Consider the following 12,948-nt stretch of genomic DNA (forward strand, 5'->3'; position numbering starts at 1 on the left):
GATCTAATTTACAACTGATGAACATATGTTTATTTTGGGCAAAAACTAATCCACTGCTGAGAGACAAAAGACAGGACAGAATGAATATACCTGGAAAAGATACTTGGCTAATCATATTACACAATACACTGAATTTCATACTGTCACATTTTGCACAAAAGTTTTAGAAAGCCAACAAATGAGGTTAAACAATCAAAGATACATCAAATGAGGTTTCTTTGATATACAATGATATACACTGTTAATACGACAGAATTGCTACCAAAATTTAAGCTCATAAAGCTTTGAGACATCCGGCAAGCGAAACCGGAAAATACAACAGGTGTTAGACATTTTCTTTTTTGAAAATTCATACAGATGCATCTCCAGATGGAAATAAGGATGGTAGTCAGTTGTTTGTTAGAAGTTCCTCCTACCACGTTTTCCTGAATCGGAGTCACGCAACCTGTATGATATAGATGGAGGTGGTGGCTTTGACAAACCAATGGATTCGGGGATGTCGAGATCAACCTTTGTAGAAGGCCCAGCTGCTGCTCTTCTAATGTCTAGTCCAGGAAATTGGTGGACTTTTATCCTGGTCTTCTCAATCTGCAGCAAATTTTAAGACAGCTTTACAACAAGATAAATATATATGATCACACAAGAGTATAATGAGAAATTCAGACTATGGCATATTATAAAATGCCAGGTTAGTTGACTACACTCCAGAATAAAATTGCTAAATTAAGATTCACTTGTTTGGGTCTTCAATCCAAACCAGCCTACAGATGCACATACAGCAAAAGTATAATATAGTGTGAATTCAAGTGGAAGTATCTGAACAGTGGATTGAACAAGAAGAACCATATAATTCATAATCAGGAACTAAATTTGATGGATTTGATAATGTGCCATTCAAACCTTCTTTTACTCCATTCTCACCCAATAGAACAGGTATGGGATCGAAAGTCCATTTTAATTACACCCATGCATCTTCTAGCAGATCTGGATTCATGCCATGGCCTCCTGAATTGATTATGTAACAGTGGCAAATTCATTTTTGGGCAGGTCCAGTAATTGTCTAGACATCACATCACGTGCAATACAAAAGTCCAAACTTAGGGAAGGTCTAGTGGCCAAAAAGGATCAATAAGTAAACCAATGGCTTCTAAGAGCTCAAAAAATGCTAAGAATTGAATTTGCTTGCAACAGTAGAAATATTTTTATTGTACCCACATAACTTTTGACCTAGGAAAGAGAAAAAACGCACATTGAATTGGAGCTTGCTTAGGTAAAATAGTAAATTCTCCTTTGAACTTTCTTTTCAGGATACTATTAAATATTTCATGCCAAGAGATAACATTGCAATAAGGTTAGAGATGAGAAATGGCAGCAAAAAACATGTTCAAAGAAAAAAAAAACAGCAAATAATAAATATTAGATGAGTTTAAAGCCAATTGTAGTGCATAATGTCAAAATGCAATGGAGGAAAACTTCTTAATCAACAATCCACCATTTTCTTTCTGTACCAATGACATCAATGGCCAGGTGCCCATCATAAACTAAACTGAAGGTCCATACTTACAAAATTAATTCAAAGAGGAAACACGCATTTCCACCTCCAATGTAAACTTAATACCAAATGCCTGGATATTTTTCATGAGCACTAATTTTATACTCCAGTATGAACTACTTAGGTGTAAGGTACAATCAACCAAATAATATTATTTTGGCTTAGTTTTCTTGATCAGATGCCTTCACCTATTAGGCAGATCCACATTGAACAGAAGGACTACAGAGAATAGACCTTTCCTGGGGAAAAAATTTCAGGTAACTGAAGACTTAACAACTAGTGTCCACCAAGTAATGCATTTAGAAAAGCACTTACCATGACAGAGATTTCAATACAAAGCAATACACCACGTTTGGAGGCATAACTTAAAATAACTCTCTGCTAGATGCAAACAAAACATATCATCTAGTTATGAGTCAACCCAAAAGCTTAAGCTGATAGGATGAGAAACCTAGACACATACATTCAAGTCCAAACATATTACAATACCAATGTGAGACTATTAATTAGTCTAATAAACCCCAGTTATTCCAAGTTTCTTAAAAAAAATGGAATAATTAAGAATAGAAATAGTTTCTTTTTACAAAATTTAGTTGCATTCTATAGATTAATATAATCATTAATTAATACTAAAATTAACTTAATTGGGCTATGCAACTTGAATTTAAAAGCATCCATTTTAATTAGTAGACTTAAGTTTAAACCCTACTTGGGGAAATTTTGATTAATTCCTAATTGAAGAATGGAGAACTGAATTTAGTTGCTTTGACTGTTGGAGTAAGTAACCCATTCTGTTCCTTCTATTGCATTCTATCTCATCATATCCCATTCAATTCTATGGCATTTGAAAATCACCGTCCTCAATGTAAATCAGGGATACAACCTTGTCAATAGCCTAGGGGCTATTTACTTGCAACTAGCGAATTAAGAATTCTCAGATGATGTGCTAGCCGTGGGCCAAAGATACAATCATTGATTCTCCCCATAGGCCATAATTACCACGAGCAAACAACAATGACGAGGTACAGAATTTAGCTATGCTAGTAATATTTGTACGTGCTCTACTATTTTGCCCAAACCTAGCTAAGGAAGGATTACAGGGAATACAACACAAATATTTAATGATCGAAGCATTCATGATCAATAAAATAAATAAATAAATAAATAAATAAAACCCTTCCATTTCAATAGCTCAATGTCAGCTATCTTGATAATGAATTTCCTGCCCCAAAGATAAAAATTAGATGTGGCTATGTGAGCAAGGAGGGATTTGAACCTTCGACACCGTGGTTCCTAGCCATGTGCTCTAAACATTTGAGCTAGAGACCTCACCTCTCTGTCTATTGGATTTGTTCTAGAAAGCATCTTCAAAAAAGAACATTTCTTTTCCTCAATTATTACGAGCTAAGAAGATGTGAATGCGCTTTGCTCTCCATAAAACTATAAGCACAATGGGTTCCAAGGTGTGAAGTGGAAGAGAGTATCACACATTGATCGATTAAACAGAGTTTCAACAACTAAACTAAAGATCATTTTTTGGGGATCTTTCCTTTCTTAAAATGGAATGAACAAAAATAGAATCAGATTAATTCCCAAAATGCCTTTTTGAATCTTCCCCAATGTCCTGCCTATTTACGGAACATGAGAAACAGATGATTATTGAGCCAAAAGTCTTTTCTGGAAATATCCACTTTTTTGGAAAGACAAATAAGATATCTAGGCATGACGGCATCTTGATACCACCAAGAGCCAAAAAAAAAAAAAAATTTAATGAATTAAAAAAGAATTGAAAATTTAGATTTATGTTCAACGAATCACATCCGCAAGGAGAAAGTATTTTGTTTCAGTTTGACCTATAGTCACATAAGAAATAGTTGATGGAAAATTTTTAGGAACACTTTTCTATTGGGACCTGTTATAGGATAAAGATAATGTCTAGTTTAGGTTGTTAATTATATCCTTTATGGAAATAGCAAGTCAATTCGAAGAATTTATCACACAAGTAGTCAATTAGTTTGAACTTGCTTAATATTAAATTCAGACCAAGAACAAAATGATTCTATTGAAGAGGTTCGCACTTCTTTTTATTGATGTAAGAGCAAATGATCTAGGAGTATTACCAAAGTTTTTCAAAGAAGGATTACTTTGAATTAGGTTTGCTTCAAGTAATCTCTCCATCTGACTTTTTCCTTTAGTTTGTTGAATAAATATGCCACTTGGATTGACCACAAGTTAAAACATGGTTAGAGCACTCACCAAGGTTAAATCCACTATTAGTTCTTGAATCAAGACTCTTTGGTAAGTTTGGTCTTTGAACTCTAACATGGGTCTTTTCAGCTCTTGAACTATGAGGAATATTCACTCAAGATCCTTTGCCACAACACTATGAGTGTCATGAGCTTAAATACTATTTTTCATGACAAGGTGGACCGGCAAACTTACATGGTGTATGTGTCATGGACATTTCAATCTCTGTCATATCATCTCCACATGTCATGTGGTTAGTTAAATTTTATTTATTTTTGAACTTTTTAGTTGTTAGTGCAATAGCTTATGCGACATCAGCAATTTAAATAGCCACCATTAAAAATTCAAAACAAAATGCTGGGAGGCATAAATTGCTTGTTAATGTGAAGAATGCTAATAAAGAATGTCCATTAGGGAGTCGATGGTAATGCAAAATATCTGTGGGAATATTTGCTAGAAATGATGTATCTTCCTATGCCGCTTTCTCATTTTTCTTAAATAAGGAATGAGATTAATTATAGAAGTTTGATTGTATGAATAATGATGGTTATTACTGTGAAGATTTTTTTTTTTTATAATTATTTTTATAAATATCTCGAAGATTTGAGTTTTTTGTACGCTCTCTATACCGGTAATTAACGTGCATTTTTCATTAGGCATGGCTCACAAATGAGTTACACTTCAATTGCTGACATGGCATAAGTTGCCACATCAACAACTATATGGCACATGGATGATGACATAGCAGGAAAGCTCATTACATGTTATATGCCACATATGCTCCAAAATTGACATCATCAGAAATAAAAATAATATTTCAATCCACTTCATTCATGGTGTAATGGCTAGGGATGTTGGGTGAATATTTAAAATTACCCATTTTTTAGTTCCACCAAAATTGATTGAAGGGCTTAGGTTAAGCACTATTAGTGCACTTGCTCCTTTTTAGTATTAATTAAGTCAAAACTCATAATTACATTGAAAACTTGGGACAAAAATTTTCTCACAAATTCAGATTCAGATTCAAACCCCTTCGTCCAACTTATCACATTTTATTCCAATGACAACCGAAAAACAACCATAATTTTTTAGTTTATTCTTCAGCTTTTAGTTTTTTTTGCATATAACAAAATTGCAAACATCCAACATGTGTACATAACAGAATTATCAATGATTTCACAATCTCTTTGGGAGTTCGAAAAGAAAGACCAAACAGGATCTAAATATAAAGGTTTGCAGTTCAATAGTATGGTCCAGCTACTTTTAATTAATTTCAAAGGAATTAACGATAGATTTCACCAACAAATAACTTGCATTCTAAGATAATATGTAAGTCTCATCAAGGGGATGCATAAGCCTATTCAAGTAGATCTCATTGACATACCAGCTCAAGGTGATGAATGCTTGAAAAAGCTTCTGATAGTCTCTTTTGCAAATCATCTTCCTTCTTCCTTTCATATTCGGAGTTCTCCATTTCATTACCCCTCTCACCAACTTCTCGATACAAACCTACCAAATAGGATTGGAGAATTACATCAGTTTTCAAGTTAATAGTAATAAGGAGAAAGTCTTCCTTAAATTATAAGTAAAAGATATCTCCATATAATAACAATTCTATGATCATCTCTTAGAAAACGGCTATCATGGTAATAAAGTTTAATTATCTTTTATGCCTTTTCTCTATATATACCTGGTTCATGGTTACCAAGGAAACTGAGCCACTCAATATAAGAAGGGCTCTTGCATTTACCTGTTAAAACAGAAAGTACCCAAATCTGAGTTGGAATATCATAGAGTGTCTTCGCCAATGTCAAGGATGACTTCAAAATTTCTCTAGCTTGCACAGTGTCATGTAGCTGAAGAGCTAATGTACCCAGAATCGTCAAGAACTGAGAAACAAGTTGAATGTTTCCCAACTGCTGATGTGCAATTTTCAATCCACTGGCAAGACGAATTCTGCATAATATTCATATATAGAATCAGTTAATCACTGCTTAGGTAGTTGTCTTGCTCAAAACCACCTAGGTGGTCACCTGTAAAAAGAAATACTCCATACAAGTCGAATGTGCCATCTAACAAAGTTGTTGCAAAGTTCAGAAGCAAAAGAAATAAAAAATTTATAAAGAAACACTAGTGCATCATATTGATAATCACCACAAACTTATGGTGAAAAGGAAAAATCAGCAATGAACACATTTATGTGTTAAGTATCTCATTTACTTCATAGGACTGTCAGCAAATACAAATTCAACTGGTGTGGAGATCCCCACCTAGCTTCCTGTAGATTATGTTGCCTCATCAACAGAAGTCCATAAGCAAAGACTATGCATGTTTTCTCTCGAACTCCCACATAGGAATCCATAAACTTGTAAACAGGTCCTACCAAATCTAGTGCCTAAACGGAACAAAAGGAGATTCAGTAAATAAATCATGTTAGAAGAAAACACAAAATTTTTCGAAATAATAAGGATTGTTGTTCAAGAAAATTTCACCAGTGAGGATGATTCTGGATCATCAATGCAGATGTAGGAGACAGCAGCATAAACTTGGCACATGGTTTGCATTGATTTGCTCTCAGTTAGCTGAGAATTATCAATATCCAAATAGTTAGATCAGATATTCATAAAATTTAGATCATATAAATGTTATTATCCCTTCAATTAAATAAAGAATTGTTAAATCTATCAACTAATTGAATGGTCAGAAAAATAGTATTGGAACCTTTGTAGCTTCAAGAAAGTGGAAAGCTGCATCATGGAAGCAACCAACAGAATGAGCATACTGCCCCCTAAGCATTTGAATGGTACATTCACACCCTTGTAAGATTGTTGGGTAATGGGAGTACCAATTTATCATTTGCACTAAAGCCTTCAAAAAATCAAAGTAACAAACAGCCATCAATTTTATTGAATGAATGATTATATTTGAGCGTGTTAGCCTAACAAAATTTTCTCATAAGTAAAGGTAGGAGTGTTTAAAATGAAGGTAAATTAAATAGAGAATGATGCTGCCAGAAATTCACCGCTTGAGCTTCAACAAACTCTGACCGTGTAAGTTCTACAGCAACTTTATTTTCCAGAAACTGCATTAGAAGCATCAAATAGAGCCCGGACATCCAAATGGTTGAGTGTTGTAAATCCACCTCTACACAGCAAAGAATTATCTTTCAGGTAAACACTCTAAAACACTAATATTTCCACTATCCACAAAAGCACAAAAATTTCTATCAAGAAGGCATAGATACTGGAATGACCGCTGACTTGATCAGAATCATGACATAAAACTAGATTCAACAAGAAGTTCCTCATAGTGAATTGGATTGGGCTATAGGCCTTAGCTGAACTAAAGTGATTTGGCAACGGTTTAACACCATGCGGCGTAAAACCCAAGCAACTGTGAAACAGGCCCAGCAAGTGTCAGGCTGACTTTTTCAGATGGGATAAAAATTTCAACAACTAAATGTTAGGTGTCCAAACCAAGAATTAATAAGAAATCACACCATAAATATGACAACAGAAAAAGAAAGACATACCGTTTTAAATATTAGGGAAAGAATAACCTAAAATATTAGCAGCATCACCATATAATAAAATTTGGCACTTTTATTTCAATGAGATTCACATAGGTCAAACAAACATCCATAGAAACTTTAATTTAAATGAAAAAGAAAGGACTTGGTGTTTTTGTTCAGAATGGCATAATAAGGGTGTGTCAGAGTAAGTGGCTCCAGAAGGAAGAGTCAATTTTTATCAATATTCAACATAAACTCGATATTATGTAGAAAAGTATGTAGAGCTTTTAACTCATACATGTACCAAAACCTAGCATTATGATCTAGCTAAAACCTAAGGGGCTTCATCAGGATAATAAACCTAAGCAATAAACTATGCAGTTTTATATAAATATGAGATTAGTAAAACCTTCGATTTTGGTAATCAACTAATTTATTTTATAAGGATGCCCCATATAAACCAAAAGTAAGTTTTTGCAAGTTCACAACAGAAGCACTTTAGTAACAACTCAATGAGACTTGCACTCCCTAGACCAGTCATTGCCAAAGCCTTGTGCTCTTGGGATACACCTCTTAGTATCACAAGCACCAAACAGCCGAGATAAAATTCCATAAGATGAAAAAGTTTACCTCTCACACCATCACGGATTCCTAGTTTGAGTAGTTCCTCTGCATGCAAGGAAAACATCAATTTATATTAGACTTTTAGGACAGAGATGCATGTTCTGCTGACCTAATTGAAGATGAGAGTCAATTAAATTACAGATTGCAATTAGAGTTTATCAATCTTTTGAAAGGGGGTGGAAATGCAGAAGATTGTGCATTCCAAGGAGTATTTCAAACTGATATTCTCACCATGAATCAATTGGAGCCCAGATTGTATCCTTCTCCCACACTCCTTAAATACTCCCTTTTGGGCGTCCGAGCTTGACACAACCATGAGATCAACCAAAGCGTAAACAGCCGCCTTTAGGAATCCACTCACCATCCAAGGGTGCAGGTGCCAAAAATTAACTTCTCTCCAAATGATGACCACTCGACCACTGTCTCGAAGCCAGTAGCAAATCTCAACCGCTCCTGCAATTGAACCTGCTTCTCACTCAATGCAAACCTCTCCCTCCTATGCAAATTAGGCTGAGAGAGACTCTGGCTCACAGCATCCAACTCCATCTTCAAATCCTTTACACACTGCACCTTTTGGATATCATCCTTCATGGTCGCATCCAGCTTGTCCACATGCTGAGAAGCAGCCTTGTAGTCGCAGATTCGGAGGAGATAGAAAGCATGCAGCAGCTCAATGTAGTAGAACAAGCCACCACATTTCTGTCTCTGGATTGTTCAACAGGAGAGCAATCAAACTGAATAAATATCTGAACTTTCGGATTTTTAAAGCATAGAATTCAAGGAACATACTAAAAAAATTAATCACTAGAGAAATCATCATAAGTCGAATTCAAAAATTCACCAAGAATGAATTCACACCAGATCGGCAGAAACAGAATCCCAGATAACGTCGCAGCGCTCGACAGCAATAGCAACCGAGCCAGAGTCCTCCCCAGTGGAGAAGCTGCACATGAAGAGAAGAAGCAGCAAAGAAAGCCTGAAGTTCCGGTCTGCGAAGATCCCCAGCAGCAACAAGGCCGGAATCAAGCGCCACGAGCGCAGCAGGGCAGTCGCCCTCCACCGCCAGCACGGAGGCGAGTTGCGCTTGGAGATTACAGGACCAGAGAAGGGCGAAATCGCGAGGAAGCAGAGCGGCGTCGGTGGAGGAATGGAGCAGGTTGAGGGCGCGGACAATGATTTGCTTCTCGTGAGGGATGGCGCCAGTGAGGTGGTAACACTGGGCGAGGAGTGAGTGGGCACGAAGCTTGAGGGGCAGAGCAGACGGGATAGGGTTGAGGAGGAGGTGGGCGCGCTCCAGGTTGGCCTTGGCGTGGTTGAGGTTGTGCGTGCGGTCAAGGAGAAGCGTGGCGAGGCGGAGACGAGAACGGATCTCAGTCATGGGGAGGGAGAGAGGTGCCGCTCTGTAGCAGGGGCCTCAAGGCACTTCACGGCGCGGGCATAGTCGCCGGCGCGCTCCGCCTCCTCGGAGAGGCCCCAGAGGCCCCTCGACAACGGCATCCATGGCCATCAGTGATAGTGATCGAGGTGTTGTTGATCGAGAGAAGAAGAAGAAGAGGAAGAGAAGGTCATGATGATTCGGGGAGTGAAACGTGACTTGTACGACTCTTGTGGACTATTTTTGCTAAGTGGATTTTTATTTTAGTTTTTATTTTTTTTTTAAATGGTAATAATAAGTATTGTATTTGTCATATACTCCTTTATTATTTTTTTATGGTAAATGTGTTTTTATTGAGTAAATTATCTTATCAATTTGGCGGTGTTTGTTGTAAATTTATATTAGGAATCTACGGATACAATTTTTTTTTTTTTTTTTATGTGTTTGAAGATTTAGGATGGGGTTGTGATTCTAATCACTACCACATTTAAATAATAGATATTACATTATATTACATTCTAAATTATAATATATTGTTTGTTATGTGATTAATTAATTGTTGATTGCCAATCTATAATATACACTATTTATGGTTTGATGGTAATATAAATACTTAAAATATTTATATAGATAAAATTTAATAAAAGTAATTATGAGAAATAGTAAATAAGTCAATGATCATTGGGTATATTGATATCAGGTCTTTGCTTAGGTATTTGTGTTACCGAAATTACGGATTTTCTTTTTTTTGTCTACGTTTGTAGTTTATTTATATTTATAAACTAATAATAATAATAATTAAATAAAGATAAAGGTATTTGTTTTTCAAAAAGATCTCATAACCTTTTTGTCAATTATTTTTCCCTTTCAAGCATTTAGAATAACATCTTATCTTTCACTTATTAGGTTAAATTATACATCACTAATTTTTAAAATTACCTTTAAATAAAAAAATCTATTTATAATTCATATTATTTGATATTATATATATATAATTAAGTTTAATGAATAATTCATGGTTTTTAAAAAATAATTGACTATACAATCAACTCTAAACAGAAAATTAATGAATTTTTAAATTAAAAAAATAGAGCATTACATAGTTTTTATATAATACATTAATATGTAGATTATATAGAAGTTATTTTAAAAAGTAACCTAGATTCCTTTTCTCTGGGTTTTTACTCCTCGTGAGCCAGTGATCGCCGTCGCGGCCTGGTCGTGCCCAGCTCCCTCATCGCCTCCCTGTCATCGTCCATTGGACCTCTAGGTAGCCTTTTTTGGTCACTACCCTTCTCCCTTCTTCTTAGCTGCTCTTGCTTCTCATCATCCTCCTTCTCAATAGCTTCTTTTCTAATCAATTCAACTGTGACGCATTAATCCCTAGAAATTTGTAGCTTCTGCAAATTGTGAGGATTTTTGGGGAAGAAAATTCGATTTCGCTAGTTGTTTATGCAATTACATAGGATGCATCTCAATTTTTCATTGCTTGATTCGAATTTTGTTATGCTCTCATGGGATTTCTAGGATTTTCAATTTATGTATATATATATAAGAGAAAAAAACCTAAACTAAGTTAGAAAAGCATCTGTTTTTAATGTGGAAGTTTTAAAATTGCATATGTGCTCCCAAGGCCTTTTTCCATTGTCTTGTTCTGGTTTGTTCTGAAAATTTTGAAGATTTACAACCAAAATCTCCATTTCACACAGTCACAAGTTTACAACCAACAATGGACTTAGTCTAGGGTCTATGTGTTAGAAATCTTAGGTTTATTGGGTTATGTACAAATAACAACTTACAGAACTTATAGGGTTTATGCTCAAGTAATTTGAACATTTTAGTTATTTTGTAATTTTCATTCATTATTTCATATCTACATTTGAAAAATTTTTAGTTTTTCAATTCAACATTAGAGTAAAAACAAGTACATCAGATTGGCAAAATACTTAGATCGAGTATAATTTTTTTGAATGTTTTTAATTAACAAATGCCCACTGTAAAAAATGTAAATTTGGATTTTGCACTGTTTTACATTCTTTTTAAAGTAAGGTTGTTTTACACATTGTTTTAAACTTGAGGGTTTGAGTGAAAGCATACCTTTCATTAGGAACGACAGAGTTGACCTTCTTTATCAATTGCATTCCATAAATATGCTAGCCCATTGATCAGTCAGGAAGGAGAGAAGTAAGAAAGGGGGAGAGGAAGGATGCCACACAGGACCCGGCCCATGACAGGGCTCTTGGTGTTCATGGGTGTGAACCTGGCCTTGGTTTCCACCATCACCCCTGTCTATGATTTCGTCTGCTTTCATCCCTACTGGGAACGAAGGGTATAATATGCTTACCTTTATCCTATAAAATACACGTGTATCAGTGTATGCTGCTCTGCTTTTTTTCTTATATCATGTTTAGAATGCCTGTTGTCAGTCCTGCTTTTAAAGTACTCTGTAACTATGAGTTTTAATCATCCAATAAAATAAACGTCAAGTCTCACTGTGTTTGTCATGACAATTTCTATGTTAATGTGAAAGAAAAAAAGATTTATATGTTGGCATAGCAGCTTGTTTTTATGTACTGATTCCAGTATGAATGTTTATATATTCAAACTTTGCAGTTTTTCAGAAATTCAAGAGTTCTTAGGATCACAGCTTTTTAATAAATGATTATAATTCACCTCTTAGTTGGAAGTTATTACACATTGTAACGAAAAAGATGAGATTATGCCTCCATTAGCTATAGAGGAGAAAAACATTTTCAATCTTTTAATGATGAAATGGTTTTAACCATCATCCCGAACACTTGAATACGAAATAAAGAAGATCTTAAAATGGAGTGTTTGAGTTATATGTTTGTTTCAATAGCCGGATGGTTGCAAGGGCTTGCCACTCCTCAGCCTACACTAGTCAAGTTATGAGAGTAAATATTCTTGTCTGACTGTTTTCCCTCTTCCTAGTCTCTCTTTCCCTAATAAAACAATGATAAGTCATGGGAGGCTACATTCCCATCAGTCTAATGTGGAAAGTCCATCAGGTTGCCACATCTTGATTGAGAAGTTTTGATTAGCAAATTCACTGACGATAACTCATTAATTGAATTACAGCTAGCTTGTGTCTTTTGAGAATTTAACAAGTTATTCCTGTACAAAAGCTTAAAAATTGCCAATATGGTAGATGTCATATTAGACCTAGCATGTGTTAAAAAATCTTTTAGCATGGATTATTTGTGACCCAGTTCTAAGCAAGGAAAAAGCTATGTGATAGAAGATGGTCTGCAACTTTTGAGTGTGCTGAGAATTCAGGTAGATTTCATGTGTCAGTGTTGTGTTTATGGTGTACTCCAGGAGTATGTCTTTTGTATGACATTTTTTCTCATTTGTTAGAAGGCATATTGTGAAGACTATAGATGTGTCTTTTTGCGTTTGTGTGTGTTGAACTAGATGAAATTGTTAACCAAGAAGTTCCTCTTTTGTACCCTAAGGATGAATGATTATTGTCTTGTATAAGTATGGCTTTTTGTATGTGTGGGTGCATGTAAATCCCTGTAATTAACCAGGAATTATACCTAAATAGCATCCACAGCATAGCATGAATATTTGCATCCTTGTATATATATACAGATATAGATATTGATATAGATATCT

At 35.2% G+C, this 12,948-nt stretch overlaps 2 protein-coding genes across 4 annotated transcripts; one reads left to right on the plus strand and one right to left on the minus strand.

Annotated features, from left to right (window-relative positions):
- Nucleotides 1–199: 199 nt before the first annotated feature.
- LOC120261409 (sister chromatid cohesion protein SCC4-like) lies at nt 200–9,431 on the minus strand. The gene is given in 14 exon segments (XM_039269290.1): nt 200–588; nt 5,184–5,308; nt 5,550–5,755; nt 6,070–6,194; nt 6,292–6,381; nt 6,521–6,667; nt 6,822–6,943; nt 7,941–7,979; nt 8,166–8,280; nt 8,282–8,317; nt 8,319–8,639; nt 8,793–8,864; nt 8,866–9,320; nt 9,323–9,431. Coding segments are annotated over 14 exon segments (2,151 nt in total). The 3' UTR covers nt 200–399.
- Nucleotides 9,432–10,499: 1,068 nt separating this feature from the next.
- LOC120262032 lies at nt 10,500–11,801 on the plus strand. 3 transcript variants are annotated; one of them, XM_039270072.1, is made up of 2 exons: nt 10,500–10,579; nt 11,483–11,801. In XM_039270072.1, exon 2 carries the CDS (start codon nt 11,516–11,518, stop codon nt 11,642–11,644), a length of 129 nt encoding a protein of 42 aa, XP_039126006.1. In that variant the 5' UTR covers nt 10,500–10,579; nt 11,483–11,515; the 3' UTR covers nt 11,645–11,801. The 3 variants fall into 3 exon arrangements, with proteins under 3 accessions (XP_039126006.1, XP_039126005.1, XP_039126004.1); XM_039270071.1 differs by having other exon boundaries at nt 10,502–10,579; nt 11,479–11,801; XM_039270070.1 differs by having other exon boundaries at nt 10,514–10,579; nt 11,417–11,801.
- Nucleotides 11,802–12,948: the final 1,147 nt, after the last annotated feature.

This window comes from Dioscorea cayenensis, chromosome 5 (genome assembly GCF_009730915.1).
Source record: "Dioscorea cayenensis subsp. rotundata cultivar TDr96_F1 chromosome 5, TDr96_F1_v2_PseudoChromosome.rev07_lg8_w22 25.fasta, whole genome shotgun sequence".
NCBI classification, from domain to species: domain Eukaryota; kingdom Viridiplantae; phylum Streptophyta; class Magnoliopsida; order Dioscoreales; family Dioscoreaceae; genus Dioscorea; species Dioscorea cayenensis.

Bases quoted from the DNA above. Each gene is read 5' to 3' on its own strand.
- LOC120262032 (XM_039270072.1), top strand. From the start codon at position 11,516: ATGCCACACAGGACCCGGCCCATGACAGGGCTCTTGGTGTTCATGGGT.